At 47.1% G+C, this 14,119-nt stretch overlaps 1 protein-coding gene across 1 annotated transcript in view; it reads right to left on the reverse strand.

The window, feature by feature from the left end:
* LOC117093539 (hydroxyproline dehydrogenase-like) overlaps positions 1–433 on the reverse strand; it is a 1,270-nt gene extending 837 nt beyond the window's left edge. The window contains exons 1-2 of the mRNA XM_033228864.1: positions 238–433; positions 4–162 (exon numbers count right to left, since the gene is read on the reverse strand). Coding sequence (XP_033084755.1) covers positions 4–162; positions 238–411 — 333 coding nt within the window. The 5' untranslated portion in view covers positions 412–433. The remainder of the gene's footprint in view (positions 1–3; positions 163–237) is intronic.
* Positions 434–14,119: the final 13,686 nt, after the last annotated feature.

The following is a 14,119-nucleotide window of genomic DNA, read 5'->3' on the forward strand; positions in this document are numbered from 1 at the left end:
CACTGCCAGCAGTGGCCGGAGGCTGAGGGTCCGCAGCTGCCGCACGCAGCCCCTCACCTCCTCTGCCGTCTCACCAGCCACAAACTGCCCATAAACGGATGCTCGGAGAAACGCGCCTGAGAGCCGGGAGCCCAGGAGGAGTCCCTGAGACCAGGCCTGGAGCTGGGTGACAGAGAGCGAGGGCTCAGCGCCAGGCTATGGGGAGCCTCCAGGCTGGTCCTCGGGATCATTGTTCACCATCAGCCCGTGAGTGACCAGTGGGGGCCAGGCACACAGCCGGAGAACCAGCAAGGCCCGTGTCAGCTCTCCTGTGCCCTTGAGTTGGAAGGCACCACCATCAAAGCTCAGGGGCTGCCAGCCCCTCGTCAGGGGACCTGCTTGGGAACAGAGCAGGTAACAGGTCCGGAGCATCCTGGGTCCCTGGCTGCCTCCACACCAGAGAAGGTGCCCTGGAGGCCACAGGTTCACCAACTGCCCCTTGCTCAGACTGGGGGCAGTGACTGATTAACTGGGCAAAGCCTCAGGATCACAGGCTCCTTGAGGGCAATTAATTATTAACAAATGGGGACAGAGTTCAGAGTAACGGTAACGGGAGGTGAACCCCCAATAACAGCCCCCAACAATCCTCAGCACAACAGCCTGCACTTACTAGGTAATCACCACGTGCTGGGGAAAACAGGGGCTCCGGGGCAAGGATCCCTGGGTTCAGGACATTGGGCTTTGTGATCCAGGACGAGCTACTTAACCGCTTTTGTGGCAATTGCTTCCTCCACCTCCCAAGTAGTGGGATTACAGGTGCGTGTGATCACACTGAGGGTAATTTTTAATTGTTTTTTTGGTAGAGACAGAGTCTCACTGTGTTACCCAGGCTGGTCTTGAACCCCTGGACTCAAGTAGTCCTCCCACCTCGGCCTCCCAAAGTACTGGGATTTCAGGCATGAGCCACAGCACCTGGTTCTCACATTGTAAGTCTTTTTTTAAAAGCTATAACCTATGTTTATACATTCCTGAATGTACATTTCACCAAAAAAGTTAAAAAAAATTAATCATAATATCAGTTTCCCAGAGCTGTTGTGTGGATCCAATTAATGGACACATACAACCTGGTACACAATCTGTGTTCAGTAAGCACTGGCTATGGTCATTAAGTGCTGTGTGTATACAATCTCACTGATGCTTGTCTTCATGATGAAGCATGTACCATGGTTTGGGGATCCCCTGGTTTGGGGATCCCCAAGGCCACATCAGGTTCAATCATTCTCTAGAAAGACTCACAAAACTCAGAAAAGCCATGAGACTCACCGTTATGGTTTGTTACAGTGAAAGGATACAGATTAAACTTAGCAAAGGGAAGAGGCGCAAGGAGACACCAGGAGCAAGCTTCTAGTCATGCTCTCCCAGTGGAGTCAAGAGATCAGTGCTCAATTTTCCCAGCATGCATTGAGAATTGCAGTCAGGGAAGCTGACCAGAGCCTTGATGACCAGGGTTTTTATTGGGGTCACATGGGCATGGCTGACTGCCTGCATGACCGACCTTGTCTCTAGCTCCTCCAGAGGTCAAGCTGATACTGCATGGCCCAAGGTCCCCAGATAAACAGAGATGCTCTTTTAAAAACTTTTTTGAGACAGAGTCTCACTCTGTAACCCAGGCTGGAGTGCAGTAGCACGATTTTTGGCTCACTGCAACCTCCGCCTCCCAGGTTCCAGCAATTCTCCTACCTCAACCTCCCAAACAAAAATACTTTTATCAAGCAGGATAGTACAAAGGCTTAGAGGTTACCTCCCAGGAGCTGAGCGAGGTTAATCCTCGCTCAATTCACAGATGTTAAAAGTGGAGGCTCAGCCGGGCAAGGTGGCTCACACCTGTAATCCCAGCACCTTGGGAGGCTGAGGCATGTGGATCACCTAAGGTCAGGAGTTCAAGACCAGCCCAGCCAACCTGCTGAAACCACGTCTCTACTAAAAATACAAAACTTAGCTGGGTGTGGTGGCATGCGCCTATAATCCCAGCTACTCAGGAGACTGAGGCAGGAGAATCACTTGAACCCGGGAGGTGGAGATTGCAGTTAGCCGAGATCACGCCACTGTACTCCAGCCTGGGCAACAAAAGCAAAACTCTGTCTCAAACAAACAACAACAACAACAGAAAGTGGAGGCTCAGAGAGATGGAGACACTTGCCTAAAGTCACACAGCCAGTTGGTGTCCAAGTGCAGATTTAAGACCTCTCTCCCTGAGATGCCAGACTGTAAATTTTTTTTTCTTTTTCTTTTTTTTTTTTTTTGAGACGGAGTCTTGCTCTGTTGTCCAGGCTGGAGTACAATGGCACGATCTCGGCTCACTGCAACTTCCACCTCCTGGATTCAAGTGATTCTCCTGCCTCAACCTCTTGAGTGCCTGGGATTACAGGCACACGCCACCACGCCCAGCTAATTTTTGTATTTTTAGTAGAGACAGGGTTTCACCATGTTGGCCAGGCCAGTCTCGAACTCCTGACCTCAAGTGATCCACCTGCCTCGGCCTCCCAAAGCGCTGGGATTACAGGCGTGAGCCACCATGCTGCCTGTAAGATTCTTACTATATTTTCCTGCTATCTTTTCTTTAGTACATGATCCACAGAGCCCAGTGACAACAGCCAGGTTAGAATCCAGCAAAGCCTGAGCTTAAAAAGTCTTTTCAACTTTTTTTTTTTTTTCTGTAGAGACAAGGACTTGCTGTATTGCCCAGGCTAGTCTCAAACTCCTGGCTTCAAGGAATCCTCTCATTTTTGCCTCCCAAGTGCTGGGATTACAGATGTGAGCCACCACACCAGCCCTTTGGGCTTTTTTTTAAAAAAAATCACATGCATTGTTCATATTTTTAAAAACTAAAACAATACAAAAGGAAACAGAGTGAAAAGTTAGTCTTCCTCTCACTCCTGAATTTCTGTGCAGCAGTTTCTTCACTCTAAGGCGACAGTGTATTCTTGCAGAGATTGTTCATGCATAGAAAGTTGCATGAACTTTCTAAAGTTTCTACAGCACTTGTATATCTCCAGCACCTATATATCATCTTTATTCATTACATACATGAAAAAATACTACTTGTGTTTTTGCACACTGCTTTTGAAATTTTTATTTTATTTTTTATTTATTCATTTTTGAGATAGGGTCTCATTCTGTTGCCCAGGCTGGAGTGCAGTGGCACAGTTTCGGCTCACTGCAGCCTCAACCTCCCAGGCTCAGGTGATCCTCCCATCTCTGCCTCCTGAGTAGCTGGGACTATAGGCACATGCCACTATGCCCAGCCAAATTTAAAAAAAAAAAAGTTTTTTCTTTTCCTTTTTTTTGAGATGGGAGGTCTCCCTCTGTCATCCAGGCTGGAGTGCTCCAGCATGATCATGGCTCACTACAGCCTCAAACTCCTAGGCTCAAACAATCCTCCTACCTTGACCTCCCAAACACTGAGCTTACAGGCATTAGCCTCTGTACTCAGTCTGCCTTTTTGGGTTTTTTTTTTTGCTCCGTCTTGTTCTGTTGCCCAGGCTGCAGACCTCGGCTCACTGCATCCTCCACCTCCCAGGTTCAAGAGAGTCTCCTGCCTCAGCCTCCCAAGTAGCTGGGATTACAGGCACGTGCCACAAAGCCCGGCTAATTTTTATATTTTTAGTAGAGGCGGGGTGTCACCATATTAACCAGGCTGGTCTTGAATTCCTGACCTCAGGTGATCTGCTCACCAAGGCCTCCCAACGTGCTGGGATTACAGGCATTAGCCACTGCGCCCGGCCTTTTTTTTTTTTTTTTAACAATTATTTTGAAGGATCATTGACATCTCAGCACATATAGCTCTGATGTAAATTTGAAAGGTTTTATGTCATTTCTTCCTTTTGTCTTTGATAAGTTACCAGTGAAGCCATCTGGACCTGGAATTTTCTTTGTGGGAAGGTTTTTAAATAATGAGTTTGATTTCTTTAATAAATATAGAGCTCTTTGAATTTTTTGTTTCATCCGTGTTAACATTCATATGTTGTGTTTTTCAAGGAAATGTCATTTGTCAAATCTGTTCATGTTAAGTTGTTCATAATATCCTCTATATTCTTTTAATGATTCCAGAATTTGTAGTGATAACCTCTCATTCTTAATACTGGTAATCCCTGATGGCGAGTGATGATGAGGATTTTTTCATGTGTCTGTTGGCTGTATGAATGTCTTCTTTTGAGAAATGTCTGTTCATATCCTTTCCCCACTTTTTGATGGGGTTGTTTTTTTCTTGTATATTTGTTTGAGTTCTTTGTAGATTCTGGATATTAGCCCTTTGTCAGATGAGTAGGTTGCAAAAATTTTCTCCCATTCTGTAGGTTGCCTGTTCACTCTGATGGTAGTTTCTTTTGCTGTGCAAAAGCTCTTTAGTTTGTCCATTTGTGACAGACTGGATTAAGAAAATGTGGCACATATACACCATGGAATACTATGCAGCCACAAAAAAGGATGAGTTTGCGTCCTTTGTAGGGACATGGATGCAGCTGGAAACCATCATTCTTAGCAAACTATCACAAGAAGAGAAAACCAAACACCGCATGTTCTCACTCATAGGTGGGAACTGAACAATGAGATCACTTGGACTCGGAAAGGGGAACATCACACACTGGGGCCTATCATGGGGAGGAGGGAGGAGGGAGGGATTGCATTGGGGAGTTATACATGATATAAATGATGAATTGATGGGTGCTGACGAGTTGATCGGTGCAGCACACCAACATGGCATAAGTATACATATGTAACAAACCTGCACGTTATGCACATGTACCCTAGAACTTAAAGTATAATAAAAAATAAAAAATAAATAAAATAAAAAAAATAGTGGTAATCCCTGTTCTCTCTCTTTTTTACTCTAACAGGGAATTTTATCACTCTTATTGATCTTTTAAAAAAAACCAATATTGTTCGTTTGGTTTTTGTTTCATTTTTATTTTTCTGAGACAGAGTCTTCCTCTGTCACCCAGGCTGGAGTGCAATGGCGCGATCTCCGCTCACTACAACCTCTGCCTCCCAGGTTCAAGCGTTTCTCCTGCTTCAGCTTCCTGAGTAGCTAGGATTATAGGCGCCCGCCACCACGTCCAGCTAGTTTTTGTATTTTTAGTAGAGGCGGGGTTTCACCATGTTGGCCAGGCTGGTCTCGAACTCCTGACCTCAGGTGATCCGCCTGCCTCGGCCTCCCAAAGTGCTGGGATTACAGGTGTGAGCCATAGCCCCTTCCTCAATACTGGCTTCTTTAAAGAGCCCAGGCCAGTTGTCTTGTAGAATGCCTCCTATATTAGATTTGCCTGATTATATACTTATGAGGTTATTTAATGTATTCCTTTATCTTGTATTTCCTGTAAACCAGAGTTTTGATCTAGAGTACAATGTATTAGACCACCTACTGGTGACCACTGTGTTGTCTCCAGAGTGCCCAGTCCCTAACCACCATGGTACTAGGCCTGCCAGGCTCATGAATGGCTTCGACAGGATAGCAGCAGACAGGGTGAGAAGCTGGGTTCTAAGCCGCCACACACTCACCACTGGGAGACCACAAGCAGCTAGAGTTGAGGGAGATATGTATTGGGAGAGGAGAGAGGCCTGAGGCAAAACAGTCTTTTTGGGATTAGCTTGTGAGGGACCTTGATTATTCTTTAGGAAAGGCTGCTGTTGGCCCGGCCTGGTGCCTCACGCCTGGTTCCCAGGAAGGCTCCTATCCCAGCGGCACTCTCCAGTGCTCAAGAATAAAGAAAAAAACTCCTTATATGCTCTGCCACCCCCAATATCAGTGTCTCACCTGGGCTGCCCACTGAGATCACCTGGGGAGCCTCTTTCTTGTTACTTTTTAAATGATCATGCAATAAAAATAATTTTTTCCCTTAGGTGTACGGTTCAATGAATTTTGGCACGTGTATAGATTCCTTCAAACACCGCCCTCCTTTGTAATCAGGATAAGAACAGTTCCATCATTCCCAAAACTTTTTTACAGTCCTACCCTCACCCCATCCCTAACCCCTGACAACCACTTATCTCTTTCCATTGCCATAGTTTAGTCTTTTTGAGAATGTCAAACATATGGAATCACACAGTGCGGAGGCTAAAGCAACTCCATTTTTTTCTTTAAGAGACAGTGTTTTGCTCTGTCACCCAGGCTGGAGTGCAGTGGCATGATCTTTGCTCACTGTAACCTTGACCTCCTGGGCTCGAGTGAGTCTCCTGCCTCAGCCTCCTGAGTAGTTGAGACTACAGACACACACCACCACGCCTGGCTAGTTTTTAAATTTTTGTAGAGACGGGGTCTCCCTATGTTGCCCAGGCTGGTCTTTTACTCCTGACCCCAAGAGGCAATCCTCCTGCCTCAGCCTCCCAAAGTGTTGGGGTTACAGGCGTGAGCCACCACGCCCCACCAGCAGCCCCATTTTGGATGCTAATCCATCTTACTGGCTTCTGATTACCCCCAGTTCTGGGACGGCCTCCGAGATTTCCAGTTCATCTGTTGACCCCTGTGTAAAAGCAGGTACTTACTGGAATCCTGCCCTCAGGTCAAAGCAATCTTGATGTTATTTTGCTTTTCAATTGTCCTCCACATCCCCTCTGAAGCAGATATGCCCTTTCCCGCTTGTCTACAAGCCCTGCGCCTCAGGGGTAATGATAGGGACCCACCATCCGATCTTGTTACCATAAGAGAGCGTTCTTGGATCTCCTGCAAGAAAGAATTCAGGGCGAGTCCACAGTGCAAAGCAAAAGCAAGTTTGTTAAGAAAGTTTATTAAGAAAGGCGGTGGCTCATGCCTGTAATTCCAGCCCTTTGGGAGGCAGAAGCAGGCGGATCCCCTGGTGGTTCAAATGTTCACCCAGGTGAAGAGCCATTGCCCCTACAATCGGGCACCTTAGCCTCTCTAACTGGGGTTCTCCCTCCCTCTTTGGCTTTTCACTGTCCCTGGAACACACCCAGATTCCTGCTGTTGCATTTCCACTGTTCCTTTTCCCTGAAAACTCTACCCTTCCTTCTTTCCCTAATTAACTCCCACCTGCCCTCAGGTGTCAGGGTTTAAGACACCCCCTCAGGGAGGTCTGCCCTGAGCAGCCCCTCCCAGATGAGGGGGAGTTTTACCCTTTCACATTTTAACACCAGCCTTGTAGCACTTGTCATGTTTATTCATCTGTGAGTGAAGACTCAGTTTCTCTCCCCACACCCCTGCTAGACTGTGAGCATCATGAGGTTGGGGGGTCACATTTGGTTTTGTCATTAATTTATCCCTACTGCTTAGCACAGGACTTATTTTTGTTGAATGGGTAACTAATTTAATGGATTTCTTTGGCATTTGCTGGACAAGGGACTTATAGATTGCATCACATCAATTCAAGTAGATGCTGGCTAAGACCCACCTTTTTTTTATTTTTTGAGACAGGGTCTCACTCTTTCGTCCAGGCCCAGGCTGGAGTGCACGATGTGGGCTCACTGCAACCTCAGCCTCCCACATTCAAGCATTCTCCTGCCTCAGGCTCCTGAGTAGCTGTGATTACGGTTGCAGGTGGCGCACGCCACCACGCCCAGCTAATTTATATATACACAAATATATATACAAATAGATATATATTATTATTTATTTTAGTAGAGACGGGGGTTTCACATTGTTGGCCAGGCTGGTCTCAAACTCCTGACCTTGTGATGCGCCCACCTCGGCCTCCCAACCAAAGTGCTGGGATTACAGGTGTGAGCCACTGCGCCCGGCCTGGAAGGTTTTTTTTTTTTTTTTTTGAGACAGACTCTTGCTCCATCACCAGGCTGGAATGAATGCACGGCAGGATCTCGGCTCACTGTAACCTCCGCCTCCCGGTTTCAAGCAATTCTCCGCCTCAGCCTCCCAAGTAGCTGGGACTGCAGGCGCCCGCCACCACGCCCAGCTAAGTTTTTGTATTTTTTTAGTAGAGAGGAGGTTTCATCATGTTGGCCAGGCTGTCTCGAACTCCTGAGCTCAGGCAATCCGCCTGCCTCAGCTGTCCAAAGTGTTGGGATTATAGGCCGTGAGCCACCAGCCCGGCCTGGAGGTTTTTGTTTTTAAAGCAGCTCTTAGAGCTAGGCCGGCAATCTTTAATATGCAAATGCCGGCCCTTAGAAACTGGGTCCACCCAAACACGGCGATTCCGAGGCCGCCTTGCCCTTGCCCCACATATTCCCGGCATCATGGCCGCCCCCACACATCCCCATGTGTGTAGAACATGGTGGCGCCCTGTATTTGCATATTAAAAGACTAGGGTGGGAGGGCCAGCTTTTTTTGCGAGCTACATTAATAACATGCCTGGTCAAACCAATCCCCTGAGCCCTATGCAAATCAGACACCGCCTCCCCCAACCTCTATATATACCTGGCTGGTTTCCACCCCACTTACGGTCTCCTCTTTGGGCTTTGGAGCCCCTCATCCCTCTGTCTCTGTATGGGGGAGCTTCTTCCTTCTGCCCTCTCCCTTGCTTCAGGGCTATTAAACTCTCCACTCCCTAAAACCACCCCACGTGTGTCTGTGTCATTTTATCTAACTGGACTCCAGACGAAGAACCTGGTGTTCCTCCGTTCATCGGAGCTGTATCAGAATGATCCAGCACAGAGAGACAAAGAGTTGGACATACGAAACGGGGGCATACATCAGATATTTATGAAAGTCTCAAAAGTACAAATTAGGCTGGGCATGGTGGCTCGCGCATGTAATCCTAGCACTTTGGGAGACTGAGGCTGGTGGATAACCTGAGGTCATCAGTTTGAGATCAGCCTGGCCAACATGGTGAAACCCCATCTCCACTAAAAATACAAAAATTAGCTGGGCGTGATGGCGCGTGCCTGTAATCCCAAGTACTCAGGAGGCTGAGGCAGGAGAATCGCTTGATCCTGGGAGGTGGAGGTTGCAGTGAGCCGAGATGGCACTACTGCACTCCAGCCTGGGCGACAGAGTGAGACTCCGTCTCAAAAAAAAAAAAAAAAAAAAAATAGAAATTAGAATAGAAGAGAGGCAATCTTGGAAAAAATAATGGCTGATAATTTTCCAGAACTGATGAAAAATACAAATTCACGAAGAAGCAAAGATATCCTAAGCTAGATAAAACAAAAGAGGCCGGGCGTGGTGGCTCACATCTGTAATCCCAACACTTTGGGAAGCCGAGGTGGGCAGATCAGGAGGTCAGGAGTTCGAGACCAGTCTGGTCAATATGGTGAAAATCTGCCTCTACTAAAAATACAAAAATTAACCAGGTGTGGTGGCACGTGCCTGTAATCCTAGCTACTCGGGAGGCTGAGGCAGAAGAATCGCTTGAACCCGGGAAGCAGAGGTTGCAGTGATCTGAGATCACCCATTGCACTCTAGCCTGGGTGACAGAGCGAGACTCCATCTCAAAACAAACAAACAAACACTAAAGAAATCCATGTCTAAACACATCATGCTGAAATGGCAGAACATTGAAGATACTGAGGTCTATTATTTATCTTTGCATCCTCCAGCATGTAGCCTGGACTAGATGCTCCACCAATTCTATCAAATCAAGAGGGGGTGGTGGGTATCCCAACTTGAAAGCACAGACAAATTAAAGGCAAGGAGGTAGAAACAAATATGGCAAATATGGCTAGAGGAAGGAAAAGCATTTTTCTCACCTATCTGAAGCACACAACCTGGATTGGGGGAAAGTGAAGTTGAAAATGAGAGTGTGGGAGAGGGAGAGACTGGGTGAGGAGACTTTTATTTTTTAGAGACAGCATCCTGTTCTGTCACCTAGGCTGGAGTACAGTGGTGTGATTGATTATAGGTCACTGCAGCCTTGAACTACTAGGCTCAAGGGATCCTTCTGCCTCAGTCTCCCAAGCAACTGGGACTACAGGAGTGTGCCACCATATTTTTTGTAGAGATGGGGTCTCTCTGTATTGCCAGGGCTGGTCTGGAACTCTTGGTCTCAAGTGATCCTCCCGTCTCAGCCTCCCCCAAAGTGCTTGGATTACAGACATGAACCACCCACACCTGGTCACGGAGGAACCCTGAGTGCCCAGCAAAACAGAACACAAAGAGCTGCTTGACAGTAGCCATGGAAGGTTCTGGAATAAAGTTCCCAGCCGGTCCTTCTGTGGGCGATCATCCATTTTGTGGTAAGAGGCAAAGGGGCTCTAACACCGGCACAGAGGTGGGAGAGTCCACCTCTTATTCGCTCTGATTGGGTCACCAGGTGACCCCATACCAATTACTGGGGTTGAAGAATAAGGTATTCCAGCCAGCTCCGGTGCTGTGCCTGTTTCTGGAGCCTTGAGAGCGCTCAGCCAATGCACAAAACCTACCTGGGGTGCTGTGGCTCACGCCTGCAGTCCCAGCACTTTGGGAGGCCGAGGAGGGTGGATCACCTGAGGTCAGGAGTTTGAGACCAGCCTGGCCAACATAGCGAAACCCCTTCTCTACCAAAAATACAAAAATTAGCTGGGCGTGGTGGTGGGCACCTGTAATCCCAGCTACTTGGGAGGCTGAGGCATGAGAATCGCTTGAACCCGGGAGGCGGAGGTTGCAGTGAGCTGAGATCACATAACTGCACTCCAGCAGCAACACAGGTGCACTCTGTCTCTAAATAAATAAACAATTAAAAACAAAACGAAACAAAAAACTGGACTCATGCGTGACTCTGATGGTTCCAGGAGGTGAAACATACACAGAACATAGAATGTGGTCTGGCATGTGTGAGCAGCTCATAAATGCCGTCTGTCACTGCTGCTGCAGCAATTCAATAGCTTCCTGTCACTCACAGGATAAAGCACAAACCCATAAGATGACCTTTGTGGTTTATCTTTGACCATCCCACTAGCCTTAATTCCTACCACTACCACTCCCTGACTTCGGGGTTATTCTCCAGCAACAATTTTTGGGAAATCCCTTCCCACACTGTGTTCCTGGAGTCTTCTTTGCCTCAACCCCCTGCACGCCTTCTTATCCCTTAATACTGAAGTTTGGTGATAGCTTAGGTGCAGAGGACACCCCAGCCAGTTTTTATCTTCAGCACAGACCTCTCCCCTGAGCTCTGGAACGCAGTGTACACACACACACACACACACACACACACACACACACACAGGCTCATTCAGAATCCCCTCATGGATTGGTTCCTCTCCAATGGGACACTACCGCACCCTGGTGGGACCTTGGGAAATTTGCATAATTGTTTTTGGCTGCAGCATTGATTGGAGGGCGTTAAAGGCTTCTAGAGGTAGGGACCAGGAATGCTGGACGCTGAAATCTGCGTCCAGAACAATTTGTAAATGTCTTTACAGGCACTTCTGTGGGTAAAAAATGTTTATAGTTATCTGAAATCATTAATTAATAATTAAACATATCTACACATACATACAAAATTTTGGTATGGTTTAAAACATACTGACATTTTCTGAAATAAAACTATGATGTACATTCATTTTTATTTATTTATTTATTTTGGAGACAGAATCTCGCTGTGTTGCTCAGGCTGGAGTGCAGTGGTGCCATCTCAACTCACTAGAACCTCTGCCTCCTGGGTTCAAGTGATTCTCCTGCCTCAGCCTCCCACTTGTGTCACCACGCCCAGCTAATTTTTTGTATTTTTAACACAGATGGGGTTTCACCACGTTGGCCAGGCTGGTCTCGAATTCCTGACCTCAAATGATCCTCCCGCCTTGGCCTCCCAAAGTCCTGGGATTACAGGCATGAGCCACTGTACCTGGCTTCTAATGTAAAGAAAGTGAAGAGGGTGTACTTTTTTGTTCAGAATGGTACCAACGTTTGTACATCATATCAGAAAAATCATAATTCCAACCACAATGCCACCTATGAGATGTAATGTAAAATTCTGAATGAAGTATATAGCACATATAAAGAAATGTGCCCTGGCCAGGCACAGTGGCTCACGCCTGTAATCCCAGCACTTTGGGAGGCCAAGGCGGGTGGATCACGAGATCAGGAGATCGAGACCATCCTGGCTAACACGGTGAAACCCTGTCTCTAATAAAAATACAAAAAATTAGCTGGGCATGGTGGCGGGCGCCTGTAGTCCCAGCTACTCGGGAGGCTGAGGCAGGAGGATCGCGTGAACCCAGGAGGCGGAGCTTGCAGTAAGCAGAGATCGTGCCACTGCACTCCAGCCTGGGCGACAGAGTGAGACTCCCTCTCAAAAAAAAAAAAAAGAAAAAAGAAATGTGCCCATATCATGTGTTCAGTATGAATTTTCAGAGAGTGACCAGAAAGTAAATTTGACGCAAGTGACACTTGGTAACTAACACCCAAGTCAAGAAAACAACTTTGTAATCCCAGTACTTTGGGAGGCCTAGTCAGGAGGATCACTTGGGCCCAGGCGTTCGGGACCAGCCTGGACAACATAGTGAAACTCTGTCTCTACAAAGAAAAAAATTAGCCATGTGTGGTGGTGCACACTTGTAGTCCCAGCTACACAGGAGGCTGAGGTGAGAGGATCACTTGAGCCCAAGAGTTGGAGGCTGCAGTTAGCCATCATCACACCACTGCACTCCAGCCTGGGAGACAGAGCAAGACACCATATCAAAAAAAAAAAAGAAAAAGAAAAGAAAACAACATTATGAACATTCTCACCCCAAGCCTTCCTGGTGTCAGTTTCAATAACCATTCCCCTCTCTCCCAAAGGTAACCAGACTCTTTGTTTGTTGAGAAAGGGTCTGGCTCTGTTGCCCAGGCTGGAGTGCAGTGGTGTGATTATGGCTCACTGCAGCCTTGAATTCCTGGGCTCAAACAATCCTCCTGCCTCAGCCTCCTGAGTAGTTGAGACTACAGTCACAAACCACCATGTGAAACTGATTTTTGTATTATTTTGTAGAAATGGGGTTTCACCATTTTGCCCAGTCTGCTCTCAAACTCCTGGTCTCAAGCAATCTACATATCTTGGCCTCCCAAAGTGCTGGGATTATAGGCATAAGCCTCCACATCCGGCTCAGGTTATGCACTTTTATAGTCAGTAGTATTAGTAACATGTGGTTGTATCCTTCTCCATAATTTTTTTTTTTTTTTGAGACAGAGTCTCACTCTGTCGCCCAGGCTGGAGTGCAGTGGCATGGGTTCGGCTCACTGCAGCCTCTGCCTCCTGGGTTCAAGCGATTCTCCCACTTCAACCTCCCGAGTAGCTGGGATTATAGGCACATGCCACCACGCCCAGCTATTTTTATATTTTTAGTAGAGACGCGGTTTCGCCATGTTGATCAGGCTGGTCTTGAACTTCTGTCCTCAGGTCATCTGCCCACCTCGGCCTCCCAAAGTGCTGGGATTACAGGCATGAGCCATCATGCCCAGCCTTTTCTTTTTTTTTTTTTTTTGAGACAGAATTTATCTCTGTCACCTAGGCTGGAGTTCAGTGGCTCCATCTTGGCTCACTGCAACCCCCGCCTCCTCGGTTCAAGCAATTTTTTAACCTCGGCCTCCCAAGTAGATGGAACTACAGGTGTGTGCCACCACACTCAGATAATTTTTGTATTTTTATTCTATTTTATTTTATTTTATTTTATTTTTGAGACAGAGTCCACAGCCCAGGTTGGAGTGCAGTGGCGTTACTTCAGCTCACTGCATCCTCTACATCCTGGTTCAAGAGATTCTCTTGCCTCAGCCTCCCGAGTAGCTGGGATTACAAGTGTGCACCACCACGCCCAACTAATTTTTGTATTTTTAGTAGAGATGGGGTTTCACCATGTTGGCCAGGCTGGTCTTGAACTCCTGACCACTTTGGGAGGACGAGGCAGGTGGATTACAAGGTCAGGAGTTTGAGACCAGCCTGACCAACATGGTGAAACCCTGTCTCTACTAAAAATACAAAAAGTTAGCTAGGCGTGGTGGCGGGCGCCTGTAGTCCCAGCTCCTCGGGCGGCTGAGGCAGGAGAATCACTTGAAACAAGGAGGCAGAAGATGCAGTGAGCTGAGATCGCGCCACTGCACTACCAGCCTGGGCGACAAAGTGAGACTCTGTCTCAAAAAAATAATAATACAATAAAATAAAAAATGTTGTAGGTTTTTTCTTTGAAATGGAAAATATACAATTACATGTTGTTGGCTGTGGATTTATTTGAAAAAAAAGAAAAAATATACAATTAGAAAAATTCTACTGTTAGGAATGAAGTC

The sequence above is a fragment of the Trachypithecus francoisi genome, unplaced genomic scaffold (genome assembly GCF_009764315.1).
Source record: "Trachypithecus francoisi isolate TF-2019V2 unplaced genomic scaffold, Tfra_2.0 Lachesis_group12, whole genome shotgun sequence".
NCBI lineage: Eukaryota > Metazoa > Chordata > Mammalia > Primates > Cercopithecidae > Trachypithecus > Trachypithecus francoisi.